The 14929-nt window shown below is 46.5% G+C and overlaps 1 protein-coding gene across 1 annotated transcript in view; it reads left to right on the top strand.

Annotated features, from left to right (window-relative positions):
- The window catches only part of cacna1ba (calcium channel, voltage-dependent, N type, alpha 1B subunit, a), a 149177-nt gene extending 134496 nt beyond the window's left edge, over nucleotides 1-14681 (top strand). The window contains exons 47-51 of the mRNA XM_070963724.1: nucleotides 657-776; nucleotides 4287-4325; nucleotides 5645-5879; nucleotides 11943-12160; nucleotides 13444-14681. Coding sequence (XP_070819825.1) covers nucleotides 657-776; nucleotides 4287-4325; nucleotides 5645-5879; nucleotides 11943-12160; nucleotides 13444-13998 — 1167 coding nt within the window. The 3' untranslated portion in view covers nucleotides 13999-14681. The remainder of the gene's footprint in view (nucleotides 1-656; nucleotides 777-4286; nucleotides 4326-5644; nucleotides 5880-11942; nucleotides 12161-13443) is intronic.
- The last annotated feature ends 248 nt before the right edge of the window (nucleotides 14682-14929 follow it).

Raw genomic sequence — 14929 nt, 5'->3', positions numbered from 1 at the left:
CACTTACAGAATTTAAAACATTGCAGATGTCACAGAATACATGGATTATGTATTCCTGGATTGTGGCCCAGGCCTTTATTTACCTCAATGACAGAGAGAACCAGGCCTTCATTAGAAACATGGGTATAGTTGGCGGTTTGATCCCTATGTCTTCCTTGTCCTTGGACAAGTCACTGAACCCTGGGTTGCTCGCCTGCCACTGGTGATGCACAAGCAAGTGTATTCTGAATTGACGGTCCCAAGCCCAGGGACGGATTCATCAGGAAGGGCAGCCGGCAGAAAAGCATATGCCAAATCAAATATTTTGATTACAAAATCAGAATTCTATACTGGTTGGGCGGGGCCTGTTTGACAAACGAGATGGAAATAGATGATCTGCTATGGCTACCACTAATGGGGAACAGCTGAAATATTGAAGTCTTGTCATATTTTAATTAGAAGCCTATTTGTTTTCTGATGTATAATGTACATTTCTGTTGCACTAATTGCACCAGATCAACAGTAGATAAAAAATGCTTAATGCAGCTCTAGTCATCATAGAGTTGAAGTTGTTTACCACCTAACTGATTAAGGAGAAGAGGAACAGCAAAAATGTGTCCACCCCACTCCCTTACACCAAATGACGCTAATGGAATCGTGTTTGTGTGTATATCCAGGAGTCAGTGGAGATGAGGAAGATGGAGACCAGTGCCAGCAGTACAATCCCAGCCCCTGGCTCAGGTCTGGAGAGCCAGGGCAGGGCTGCTTCTATGCCTCGACTCAATGCCGAGCTGCAGGTAACGCCATCCTCACCACACCTCTGTTTGTAGTAGTCTTAACTCCTTGATGAAAATGTATATTATTATCAGTCACATCCTAGTACTTTCAATATTATGTTAGTTCTAATCAACAAATACTGATGACCTTCAGTCTAGTCTCTCCTTACCGCAGTCTGTGGTTCACGCACACACACACAGTGCCCATGTCATTGTGCTCTACAGTAACACAACAGGTTGGCTCTCCTCAGTAAAGACTGTTGTCTATCTGTGTGAACAGTGCCACTCACTCACTTTTGATCTTGCTCAATTGTTCTCTCCACTGCAGAGTAGAAGCTGGATTCACTCGGTTGTTCATTAAAAGTGTTTGGGTTTAGCCACTGTGTTTGGAACTTTTTTAACATGGGAAGTGTTAAATATAGCTGTGCCTACATTCCTGAGAATAAACCAAAACAGACAGTGCTTTTTTCTAACAGTGTGATCAGCTGTCACATAGACCATTTCTACTGAAAAAGCATGGAGGAGCTGGGACTCACTATTCATCAAGTCTAGGCTGAAAAATCTAAATGGATCTTTCAATAGATCCTAAGAAATATAATAAGCCTCTCATTTCCTGAGTGATGTTGATATTGATCGATTCATACATTTAAAGTGCATTCCTTACACTGTCCAGTTGGAAGAGCTGTTGTTGATCCTGCTCTCACTGCAGAGGAGAGGTCTACAGTAATCAGATTAGATTCTGGCAGGCAGCCAGCTATTTGTCCAGTATCGTTTTTCTCCTGCTGCCAACTGAAAAGATGATAGTGGCTCCAAATGACTTTGGGCCCAAGATTTAGTGGGAGAGGAAGATGGGTAATTGGGTTACTGTAGAAGACAGAATCTAGAGTGGGGGATTAATGAAAGGATGGAAGGAATTAGGGCGGGGGGTTGCCTTGTTGACTTGCTGTCTTATTTTTCTCACCTTTTGAAACAGAAGGCCTTTAGCCAATTCAATTAATACTGGCCTTTTGGAAATTGCCTGCTGCTGCTGAGTGCGATGGAACTGTACCGTGCAGTCTGAACTCTGGGGCTCCGGCCTCAGTCACATCAGTTTATCTTTCACTCTTGCTAGATTGCTTTTCTTTTGCTTAATTTGAGCTCAGCTTTTCCAGGATCAGAAAATGACATCTGTTAAGACCTGTTCTCCTCTTTAAGATCATTCTTTGTGCTGTGGTGACATGGAAAACCTCAGCGAGTCAGTCAGTCTGACCTCCCGCTCTGTTCACAGTGAAGACCAAAGAAAGCAAAGCCCACACTCAGTTACTTTAACCCAGCTGATACGGGAAATTAGATCCTGATTTTGCAGTTTCATCACATTTTAGTACAGTATGTGTAGAGCCCCATTTTAATTAGCAGGCTATGCTCTTGTCGGTCCCTCTCAAGATAACAAGGCAAGAGCAGAAGGAATCGAGGCTGATATGTTCTTAGAGATATCTGAGAGTCACTGAGGCAGACTCCAGGATGTGCTAAAAGATGCAGAGGGTCTGAGTGCTGTGCAGAACAACACAGGAAAAATGCCGCTGTTGCATTGTGCAGTGCATCATTTTGTTTTATTGGCAGCTGATGAAATGTGTAATAAAGATCACAGAACAATCCAGGATTCAACTGAAGATTATTGGTAATGTATTATGCAGAAGTAACAGTGATAAATATATTTCCTTATTTCTTTCAGTGGACTTAAGTACAGTGTTGAGGAACCTCAGTGTTTCTAAGTTATGCTACTTTTTGTGGTTAATTTGCAGATTTTACATGCAAGATGCAAGAAATCAGAAAATCTGTTACTCAAATAACTCACATGTCCATCCATTCACCCATATTCTGCTGCCTATCTGGGGCAGGGTTATGGTAGCAGGTAGCTAAGCAGGCTAGTCCAGACATCCCTCTGCCCAGTAGCTTTTTCCAGCTCTGGGGATCTTGAGGTGTTCCCAAGCCAAAAGGGTTGTATAGTCTCTCCAGCATGTTCTCCTACCAGTGTGACATACCCAGAAGACCTCCATGGGAAGGCATCCTGAGTACATTCAAAGTAAAGGAGTTTAAGCTCGACTCGAGCTCAGTCCAGATATTGAAGCTCTTTGCTGTGTGTCTGAGGGTAAGGGAAACTTGTTTTCAGTCGCTCACACCATTCTACCGTCACACTCACAACAATATATTTCAATCTTCATCATCTCATGGTGAATCTACACATAGCACCTTGCTGCTGAGGTGCTTCTACAAGTATTTGAATTCCACAGAGAACATGTTGGTTAGGTTGCAGAGATCATCAAAATGCTCTTGCCACGACTCAACATTATCTCCAGTCAGGGTTAGAAGTTCTGCTGAGCACAACCTGAGCCAAGCCCTGCTTTCTCTTTTTGAATTGTCTGATTTTTGCTGCAACTTCTTTGAGGATAACTCCAGAAAAGGACAAAGTCAAGCCCCTCTGTAGGAATGTGGTTCCAGACCTAGTGCTATGCCTAGAAGTGAGGCCAATTATATCTAGTTGGTCCACCCTACGCACTAATTCTAGCTCCTTTCCTGCCAGAGGGGTGACGTTCCACATCCCCAGAACCAGTCTGTGATGCCCAGGGTCAGCACACCTTGGTCCCTGCCTTTGTGTGCCACTCAGCTAATGATGCACCCAGTCTTGCCGGTGCTGGGCTCACAGTGCAGCTCCCCCATGTGGTTCTTTTGACCTGTGCACAATCCCATGGGTCATAGATGGGTCCCCAGTTTCCCTGTTCCGGGCGAGGTTCTGCAGCTCCTTCTTGGCCCACTCATTTGTCACCTGTGAATTGCTCTTGGTGTGGCCCCTCCATTGGGACCAATTTGCCTTGAGAGAGGAGCTGTTGTCCACAACACAGTACCCAGAGTCACAGGAACACAAAAAACACTCCACCACTATAGGTGGCCATTCTCGCATAGGTGACCCAAAGGCACAGCATATATTATATCATAGTTTGATTTAGAAACTCAACATGAATATTCTGCTTACTTACTTGTTTACTTAATCAATAATCAATAATCAATAATAATAATAATGATAAGTAACACTCTGAATTAGGGTATTCATAATGACATCACAGTACGTTTACTTTAACTGATGCTGATGAAGTGCATTTTGGTGCTAATACTTGTGTACATTTATTAGTTTAAATGCAGGATCTTAATTAAGAAAATGAAAAATTAATATTGCATTTTTGAGCAAGTACCTTATATTTGAACCCACTCTGAGTTGCATATGAAAATTTCTGACTCTCATGCTCACTGATGGTGGTATCAAAGGTGACATTATGACAGACAGCAAAGCTCGTGACCACCTCTTCCTTACCAGTTATATAGCGTGATATAACAAAAGGGCTATAATTATCTAGAAATTCTATACAAAGTGTCTTTAAGTAAAATATTTGAACACTTCTATAATGACAAACAGTAGCTGCTGCTGATGTTACTATGTCTTTTTCTGCTGTTCTTTCTCTCCATTTGTCTGGCCTTTATCCCTCTCTTTCATAACAGCGGAGCCACTCGCGCCACTCTCCAGGGATCCACCTAGCTGTATGTACACACTGTCACAAAACATACGTGCTTGTTTGTTGTTTGACAATCTGCTGATTCACCTGTTCCCACTTGGTGAAGTCTTAAATCCACAATGGCAGTACTGTGAATCCAAATACATTGTCATTAAAATGCAAGATGGTAGTATCAGATGATCACATGAACTCACATGGGTTAATGTCACCATACAACTAGGTGTAGTGTTGCTCTGGATCGTGGGCCTGATTTGTATATGGCACCACACCATAAAGCCCCTGGCAGTCAGACTGCACTGCATGTGTTACTTACCAGCATATCTTCTTGCACTGTGGGCATGCAGTGCTGTATAGTTAAGCAAATGACTTGAACTGAATCAGTCAATGCTGCATGTTTCATGAGCCTGTTTCCATCTTCTGTCATCATACATTCCATCTTACATTCTGTGTGTAAGATGGAAAATGACCAGGTATGTAATTCTGATAGAGGAATTCTGGTAAATTTTATTTATTTTGCCTAATTTAACGCTCACACTTTTAGAATATATTCTGTAAGAAATATCTGAATCAACCTTTAAAAGGTTAACAATGTTAACAGTCCTCAGTGGTATTGTGTAATTCCCTGGTTGAGGTCATCATCGGCAGAGTTTTGATCGATAAACTTAATTGAGATGGATAAAACTGGAAAAACTGCATGCATCTGCTAATCTCCGAAGATCCCCTAAAGACACATTCTCTCATCCTTTTCCTCAGAGTTAGGTAAGCTGTAGTACTATTATCCAATTACATTAAAAAAAAAAGAAAAGAAAAGTTGAATAGACATCAGTGATCTAACAAATACAGAGAGTCTGTCCATGTTTAAATTTAATGAATTAACTCCCACTGATTTGAATGGAACGCCTGCTCCTTTATCCTTCAATACACAAAGAAATGTTGTTAAGCCAGAGCTGTAGGTGCAGGCTCACCAGGTGATCCCACTGCCGCAGTCTCAATGTAAAGATCACTGAAGTGTTTTCATTCCCTTTCTATTTCGTGTGACAAAATAGGCAATTTTGTAAAACCTAGTAAATATTCAGAGCATTTCATTTCAGTTCAAATGCCTTTTCTTTTGACATACCCTTTAATCACATGGTTGAGTAAAAAAAATTCTTGTTTTAATGTGTAAACATACCATCTGCATGAGTGAAAACAGTCAGTCCCTGCTCTCTGGAGTGTCTTAGTGCAAACTGTAAGTAAACAATGATCATATTATGAACCTGAGGTAAGTGAAAACTACAAGTACTGTCTTGCTGGATGAATCTTTGTGTCAGAGATGATTCTCATGGGCCCTCCTCCTTTCCTCAGTCTGTCCCTGATGCAAGCCCAATGAAGCGCTCAGCTTCCACTGTGGCCCCACAGCGGCCCCAGGAGGTCAACCTGAGGGACTACACCCTAGAGAAACCCAGCCAAGATCGACCCCACCACCATCACCACCACCACCGCTGCCACCACCGCAGAGACAGAGATAAAGACAGAGACAGAGAGAAGAGACAGAGGTCTTTGGATACACCTCTGGGTGGACAACAGCCCACCTCTGCGGGTAAGTCAGCATCGACACACAACCTGAGAACACAGTAGACAAATACTCTGTGTATCCTGAAGTTCCATTTGTTGGATATTTCCAGCAAAAAAGTGAAGGTCTTACTCATCATGTCCTTTGTAAAGCATTTTTGCTCTGCTTAGGACCTTTTCGGTCTAAAAGACTGAGCTTAGCCGAGCTATCTGCCTGCAGGCTACACCCTTAGATTCTATGTATAGATATGAGAGTGGTATCAATCATGTCATCTAACTCTCTGCCTGAAAGCAAACAAGTTTACCTCTCCAAATGTCACACCCACTCTTTAGTAAAATAATATATAAAATAAAATGACTAAATATCCGTGAAGAGAAAACACTGTTACAAAGTGCCAAGCTAATTCGAAAAAAGTTACAGCATGAGTTATGAATGTAAGGTAATACGTATTCGGGCAAGAGTTAAAAAGGAAACCAAAGAAAGATCACAGTACTTCACAGCCATGATTTTATCCATGTCATAGAACAATGTAACGTCCACCTCTGTGGAAAAGATGGACACAGCACCTTTTGTGTGAAAACACGAGTCGTGTCTACCCTGCAGGGTCTCAGCTGTGATAGAGATCAGCAATGCTCTCTCTCCTGCAGCTCCATACACATGCTCTTTATTACTCAGATAAAAGAGACAGACAGACATGAACGACCCAGTAATTTATAGGTAGCCCCTCTGCAGGGCAAGGCTGTGGAGAAGGAAAAATGTCAGCAGAGGGGATAGAAGCCCTTTGGTGTTACGCTCTGTCTAAATTCTGCTACAGTGAACCAGCTGCTCATGGAGCTTTTGCCATGTAGATAGTGTGCATCACTGTGATTTTACAGACTACTTGTTACTATTAAGTGGTATTTGTGGACTGTAGATCCTAGTAGCAGGTATTCCACCATTTTGAACTTGATCCTTTTTTATTATAAGGTATTGAGTATTCACAAACAATCGTGTTCTAATTAAGCTTAGAAGAGCATCTAAAATAGATGCTTCTGAAAAAATCAGATGCTGATAGTCTACAGTAAAACCAGTGAAACACAGGTTATGGACTGTCCAAAAGAAGCTTACTAAAAATATACAGTGTAAGCAAGGCTCACCATATTCATGTTTTAGCCCTGCTAGCAGCGTGGCTCTGTGGATGGCAGTGTTGGTCTGTTGGCCTGTCGCTTTGATCCAGACTGAAACTACTATTGGATGGAATGCCATGAGGTTTGGTGGAGACATTGATTCCCAGAAGTTGGATCCTTCTGATTGTGGTAATCCCCTCACTCTTGCACTGAGGGCCACAGCTAGATCGGATAAATTTAACATTGACTAGAGGTCCAATTGTACAATGGTGAAGACATGACTCGCCCTCCTTATAGTAAACAAAGGATATGACAGGGCACTCTTTCCCTGTGTACATGCCAACACTGCAAACAGAGTCTCTAAATATCTTCATCTTCTAAATAAAGCTACGTTTGGTTGAATTCCTGTGTTCGTGTGGACTAGGCTTCAGTCTAGTTTAAAGTGATTTCCCAGGGTGTAGTCAGGGTTTTCCTTCTACAAGAGCACACAGTTGAATTTCCACACTTAAGTTCCAATTCACCAAGTACGCCTTCTTATAGCATTTATCAGTTGTATGTAATAAGGTTACTAATGCTTTGTATACAGTACATATTGTTTAAACTGAAAAAGAAGAAAAGAATGATAATGAAAAACTCATGAATAAGTCGTGAATGAAGTCATTGATAAAAGAAAGTCAACAGTTGCTCACTCTAATAAATCAAATCAAGTGAATTGTATTTATACAAGCCAATATCACAAATCACAAATTTTCCTCAAGGGGCCTTACAATCTCAACAGATGACAAACCTGAGCCACACGACCTCCTCTCCACCTTGAAGACCTGGAAAGAGGACAGGCGATACAAACTCACAAGAGGCAAAGCTCAACCACATAGACACTCACACAGGGAGGAGAAAATAACAATAACAAGAGGGAGAGAGAAACAAGGATAACATGCATACATGATAACAGAGAGTGAATTCCTGAAAGACGAAGATCCAGATTCAAAACATCTGGAATGAGACATCGACAGCGAAGAGAGAGGTTCCAGGATGACCGATGGTGCAGCACAGAGAGGCCTGAATGAAAAGAGAGGACAGGGAGGAGAAACTAGGAGACATCAGAGGGTTGGAGAGATGCAGAAAGTTGATATTCTCCTCAGTGGGACAAACATGGACTATAAGTTCCAGCTTATGGATTTCAGTCTGTTGCTATAGATTTTACTAAGCCATTAAAGAAGCATCAATCATCAACTCTGCATACAGTGTTCTTAAATTATTGATAAAGGTTAGCGTGCCATGAAGAATGATCATAAATCATGAATTCTGCAGTAATAAATGTCATTAATACAGTTAATACAGCTCCTCCTTGAACTGCCACCTTATCGTGGTGGAGGAGTTTGAGTACCCGAATGATCCTAGAGGCTATGTTGTCCGGGGCTTAATGCCCCTGGTAGGGTCTCCCAAGGCAAACAGGTTCTAGGTGACGGGTCAGACTAAGAGCAGTTCAAGAAGCCCCTATGAAAGAAATTAAAGCAAGGAAGCGTACGTCGCCCGGATTGGCGTCACCGGGGCCCCGCCCTGGAGCCAGGCCTGGGGTTGGGGCTCGCAGGCGAGCGCCTGGTGGCCGGGTCTTTGCCCACGGGACCCGGCCGGGCACAGCCCGAAGGAGCGACGTGGGCCCGCCTTCCCGTAGGCCCACCACCCGCAGGAAGGATCAGAAGGGGCCGGTGCTATGTGGAATGGGTAGCAGTCGTGGGCGGGGGCCCCGACGACCCAAATCCTGGACAACGACTCTGGCTATGGGGACATGGAATGTCACCTCACTGTGGGGGAAAGAGCCTGAGCTAGTGCGGGAGGTTGAGCGGTACCGGCTAGAGATAGTCGGGCTCACCTCCACGCACAGTCTGGGCTCGGGAACCCAACTCCTTGAGAGAGGCTGGACTCTCTTCTACTCTGGAGTTGCCCGCGGTGAGAGGCGGCGAGCTGGTGTGGGCTTGCTTATAGCCCCCCAGCTCAGCCGCCATGTGTTGGAGTTCTCCCCGCTGAGCGAGAGGGTCGCTTCCCTGCGCCTTCGGGTTGGGGATAGGTCTCTCACTATTGTTTCGGCCTACGGGCCGAACAGTAGCGTAGAGTACCCGGCCTTCTTGGAGTCCCTGGGAGGGGTACTGGAAAGTGCTCCAACCGGGGACTCCATTGTTCTGCTGGGAGACTTCAATGCTCACGTGGGCAGCGACAGTGACACCTGGAGGGGAGTGATTGGGAGGAACGGCCTCCCCGATCTGAACCCGAGTGGTGTTCTGTTATTGGATTTCTGTGCTAGTCACAGTTTGTCCATAACGAACACCATGTTCAAGCATAAGGGTGTCCATCAGTGCACGTGGCACCAGGACACCCTAGGCCGGAGGTCAATGATCGACTTTGTAGTCGTATCATCTGACCTTCGGCGGTATGTCTTGGACACTCGGGTAAAGAGAGGGGCTGAGCTGTCAACTGATCACCACCTGGTGGTGAGTTGGATTCGCTGGCAGGGGAAGAAGCGGGACAGACTTGGCAGACCCAAACGTACCGTGAGGGTCTGTTGGGAACGTCTGGCGGAACCCGCTGTCAGGGAAGTTTTCAACTCCCACCTCCGGGAGAGCTTCAACCAGATCCCGAGGGAGGTTGGAGACATTGAGTCCGAATGGACCATGTTCTCCACTTCCATTGTTGATGCAGCCGTCCATAGCTGTGGCCGTAAAGTCGGCGGTGCCTGTCGTGGCGGCAACCCCCGAACCCGGTGGTGGACACCGGAAGTAAGGGATGCCGTCAAGCTGAAGAAGGAGTCCTATCGGGCCTGGTTGGCTCATAGGACTCCTGAGGCAGCTGATGGGTACCGGCAGACCAAGCGTGCGGCAGCTCGGGCGGTTGTAGAAGCAAAAACTCGGGTCTGGGAGGAGTTCGGGGAGGCCATGGAGGAGGACTACCGGTTGGCCTCGAGGAAATTCTGGCAAACCGTTCGGCGCCTCAGGAGGGGGAAGCAGCTTTCTGTCAACACTGTTTACAGTGGAGGTGGGGAGCTGTTGACCTCGACTGGGGATATTGTCGGGCGGTGGAAGGAATACTTCGAGGATCTCCTCAATCCCTCTGTCATGTCTTCCGTAGAGGAAGCAGAGACTGGGGACTTGGAGGTCGATTCATTCATCACCGGGGCTGAAGTCACTGAGGCAGTTCGCAAGCTCCTCGGTGGCAAAGCGCCGGGGGTGGATGAGATCCGCCCTGAGTACCTCAAGTCTCTGGATGTTGTAGGACTGTCTTGGTTGACACGCCTCTGCAGCATCGCGTGGCAGACGGGGACAGTGCCTCTGGACTGGTAGACTGGGGTGGTGGTCCCTCTTTTTAAAAAGGGGGACCGGAGGGTGTGTTCCAACTATCGGGGGATCACACTCCTCAGCCTCCCTGGTAAAGTCTATTCCAGGGTACTGGAGAGGAGAATCCGGCCGATAGTCGAACCCCGGATTCAGGAGGAACAATGCGGTTTTCGTCCTGGCCGTGGAACACTGGACCAGCTCTATACCCTCCACAGGGTGCTTGAGGGTTCATGGGAGTTTGCCCAAACAGTCCACATGTGCTTCGTGGACTTGGAGAAGGCATTCGACCGTGTCCCTCGCGTCATTCTGTGGGAGGTGCTCCAGGAGTATGGGGTTGGAGGCCCTCTGTTGAGGGCTGTACAGTCCCTGTACAACCGGAGCAGGAGCTTGGTCCGCATTGCCGGCAGTAAGTCGGACCTGTTCCCAGTGCATGTTGGACTCCGGCAGGGCTGCCCTATGTCACCGGTTCTGTTCATCATTTTTATGGACAGGATTTCTAGGCGCAGCCGGGGGCCGGAGGGGGTTCGGTTCGGGGGCCGGCAGATTTCGTCTCTGCTTTTCGCGGATGATGTTGTCTTGTTGGCTTCCTCGAGCCAGGACCTTCAGCATGCGCTGGGGCGGTTCGCAGCCGAGTGTGAAGCAGCTGGGATGAGAGTTAGCACCTCCAAGTCCGAGGCCATGGTTCTCGACCGGAAAAAGGTGGCTTGCTCCCTTCAGGTTGGAGGAGAGTTCCTGCCTCAAGTGGAGGAGTTTAAGTATCTTGGGATCCTGTTCACGAGTGAGGGAAGGATGGAACGTGAGATTGACAGGCGGATCGGTGCAGCGGCTGCAGTAATGCGGTCGCTGTATCGGTCTGTCGTGGTAAAGAAGGAGCTGAGCCGAAAGGCGAAGCTCTCGATTTACCGGTCAATCTACGTTCCTACCCTCACCTATGGTCATGAACTTTGGGTCATGACCGAAAGAACGAGGTCCCGGATACAAGCGGCTGAAATGAGTTTCCTCCGCAGGGTGGCGGAGCGCTCCCTTAGAGATAGGGTGAGGAGCTCTGTCACCCGGGAGGAGCTCAGAGTAGAGTCGCTGCTCCTCCGCATCGAGAGGAGTCAGCTGAGGTGGCTCGGGCATCTCTATCGGATGCCCCCTGGACGCCTTCCTAGGGAGGTGTTCCAGGCATGTCCCACCGGGAGGAGGCCCCGGGGAAGACCCAGGACACGCTGGGGTGACTACGTCACTCGGCTGGCCTGGGAACGCCTCGGGATCCCCCCGGAAGAGTTGGAGGAAGTGTCCGGGGAGAGGGAAGTCTGGGCGTCCCTGCTCAGACTGCTCCCCCCGCAACCCGGCCCCGGATAAGCGGAAGATAATGGATGGATGGATGGATGGATGGATAATACAGTTAATGGCCATAAATGATCACATGGTCTGCAGTTTTAAATGTTCCTCAGTGAAGAGTCAGTAGTTTCCAACTTTCTAATAAATACATTGCTGTCAGAATGTCTGCGGTGACTCATGACTGCTTCTTACTGAACAGAAGCAAATGTCCTGATAAGTAGACTAGAATGCAACATCTTGACACCAAAAGACACAAAAGTGAAGACTCAGATATCATGTAGAACACAGAAGCATCACCTTTCACGCTGCAGGATTGTCCTCCTCCACAGGTGCTCCAGGAGAACCAGCGTCTGACCCAGCTGCCTCCAGAGAGCGAGCTCACGACCGCGGACGCTCCCACGAGAGGAAACACCACCACTCCTCTGCGGACAAGCAGCGCTACTACTCATGCGACCGCTACTGCAGCCGGGAACACTGCCACACCAAATCTGCCACCGCCAGCTGTGCCGCCTCCCCCAGCGAGGGGCAGGAAACCAGCAACAAGCAGGTGGGAGGGCACAGGCCTGTAAAGTTGGACTAAACAAGGCTTTAGACCAGGTGAAGGGGATTTAGACCTGTGTGGAACTGATCAGAATGATACTGTGTAATCAGCTGAGGTTAAGGCTCTTCGTTTCATGGCAGTATGGTAGGATGACGTGTGTTTGCAGCATGTGCAATGCTAGGTCTGAAGATATAGAGACAATTACTGTAATGAGCTTACATCTGGTGTGATGAACGTTTGTTTATCAGGTTTATATGGAACATTTCTGTTCAGCACTGAGATTATTCAGCCTCCAGAAAATGGTTCACCTCCAGCTGCTGAGGACAAACACTGAATCAGCTGAGCAATCAGCATTTTGTTCAGGTGGCTTATGAAACCTGTTCAAATTGTATTTGTGTAAAAGATTATAACAAAATTTGGTGTTTATTCAATTTAATTCAAAATACTTTCTGCTCCAAACACTCATGAGTGCACCAATGTCAGTTCATTTGCATCAGAAAATCCCAACCAATGCACTCTTTCCTCCTGTTTGAGTAATCTGATAAAAACTACAGCAGCAGCTGTTGTAGGACATCACTGGGACTTAAAAAAAGAGACTATATATTTGTGAGTTTTTAAAGAATGGAATCTTCATTTGGAACTGACAGACGTAAACAAATGGCCTCATGGAACGTTCATTTTTTCTGTGAGGCTTGTGTGTTCCACGTCAGATTCATCAGACTCTCATAAATCACTTGTTTCAGCCTGATGAATGTCACCTGTATATATTTAAACTCCAAATTCAATGAGATGATTTGAGGTCAAATGTGTGTATTTTCCTCTGCAGAGAAAGGCGGACTTTCCTTAGACCGGCATGTGTGCTGCATGTAGGAGAGGCAGTGTAGGAGAGAGACAGAGTAAAAGGGGAAATTGAATACAGACTCTGTCTCAGTTTTACAGTGATCCCTCTGCATGCTCTTATGACTACTTTCTCCTCTGTCTGCCTGTAGTGCAGCCTCTCATGGCCTTTCACTTCTTTCCCCACTTTCTCTTTTCATCATTTTCCATTCATTTTGTATATCTATCATTCCATTTCCATTAGTGCTTCTTCTTTCATTCTCTTTTCTCTGTCTGTGCCCTCTCCCTCGTTGGTTCTCTGTCATTTTTTGTGTCATCACATATCACATATATCACATTTTGGTGTCCTTCCTTTCCTTCCTCCGGTGGCCCTGTCCCTGTTTTCCTTTCCTCTCTTACATATTTTCCTCATCGTTCTATCGTTTCAAATTGCTTGTCCAATTTTCATCTAGGGCAGTGGTTGGGTTAAAGGCAGCCCAGTGGCACTGAGCTCCAGTTCTAGCACGCCAAGCCGTGGACGTCGGCAGCTCCCCCAGACCCCCCTCACCCCGCGGCCTGGGGTGGCCTACAAGACTGCCAATTCTTCCCCCGTGCACTTTGTGTCCAGCCAGGCCTCTCTGAGTCCCGGTCGGCTGAGCCGCGGCCTGTCGGAGCACAACGCCCTCCGGCACAGCGGCTCCCGCCACTTCCCCTGCCCCGTAACTCGTATCAGCTCCGAGCCCTTCCTGGGCCAGGGCCACGACGAGGCCCTGGGCAGCCTCTATGGCAGCCTCCGGGACCAGCTGGACGTCTTCCAGGATGCGGCGTCACTGACGCCCAGCCCCGGTGTCAGACACTCATCTCGGACCGCACTGCCTCGCATGATGGGAGCCCTGCTTCCCGCTCCGCAGCAGAACCTTGGGGTGCCCAACGGGTACCACTTCAGCTTTGGGGGCAGCACCAGCCCAGGCTCTGGCGTCGGGGCACCCAGGTATTACCAGGAGGCAGAGGAGGACGAATGGTGCTAGCATGGCTTTAAACCAACCTTTTTAATGCATTTTTGAGGAATTGTGATGAGTTTTATCATCTTCTTTGAAGGCTTTAGTTTACATTGTCACTGTGTGTTTAATGCTGTTGAATCCTAACTTGGAGAGCTATGGTTAGGGAAACATTCTAAACAGGGAGAGAGTTTGACGTGGGTAATGTTTGAATGTGAACAAAAAAGTGTCATCTTTAGCAAAGGGCACGTAGCATTATGGAACAGATGAGTAGAATTTTTGCCAATCTCAGATGTCTTAAAGTAGCTTGGTTTACTTTGACTTCAGTGCTTTGACTTCAGTGTTTTGTTGATGCCACCATATTGATCCTCAAACAGCATTATGAACACAGATATTACAGTGCATTAAGATGAGGGAAAAGGGAAGAAATATTTGGATGCTGTAGATAAACTAGCAGACGTGCTGTGTGTCATCCATAACTCTAGTCTGTATTCAAGGGAAACACGAGCACTGATGTATTTTGCTTTTGTGGTTGAGGGTGGTTATTTTACTGAGCAGTTAAGCTTTATTCACATTAATGTTAAAAACTTGAACTGTGCATGCTGCTTTACTCCAAACAGGAGTCTTCTGGAATAGTGAAAGAGTCTGTGCAGCTAACTTTGTAGCTTAATTGCTAATATTAATTAGCAAAAACGTGAAGCTTCATTAATAAGCTTCATTAATTGGTTTTTTTTTTGTGACTTTGACACAATATATGATCACCTTATAAGATCGATAAGGCTAACATGTTAGCAAATGGTTGTCTAGCATTCATTTGGAGTGGCGTTTCCTATAGTGACTCTCCTTTTGGCTCTGGTTTGGTTTCTACTAGCTCCAGAGAAAAATATGTGGCTCATTAGCTGCTCAGTGCTCCACTCCGTTCATCCTTGATGTTCAGCTCATCTCTAACTGTGTCTGCCTG

This window comes from Chaetodon trifascialis, chromosome 6 (genome assembly GCF_039877785.1).
Source record: "Chaetodon trifascialis isolate fChaTrf1 chromosome 6, fChaTrf1.hap1, whole genome shotgun sequence".
NCBI classification, from domain to species: domain Eukaryota; kingdom Metazoa; phylum Chordata; class Actinopteri; order Chaetodontiformes; family Chaetodontidae; genus Chaetodon; species Chaetodon trifascialis.
Note: the sequence above shows the minus strand (reverse complement) of the source record. Positions and strands in the feature narration are given on the sequence as shown.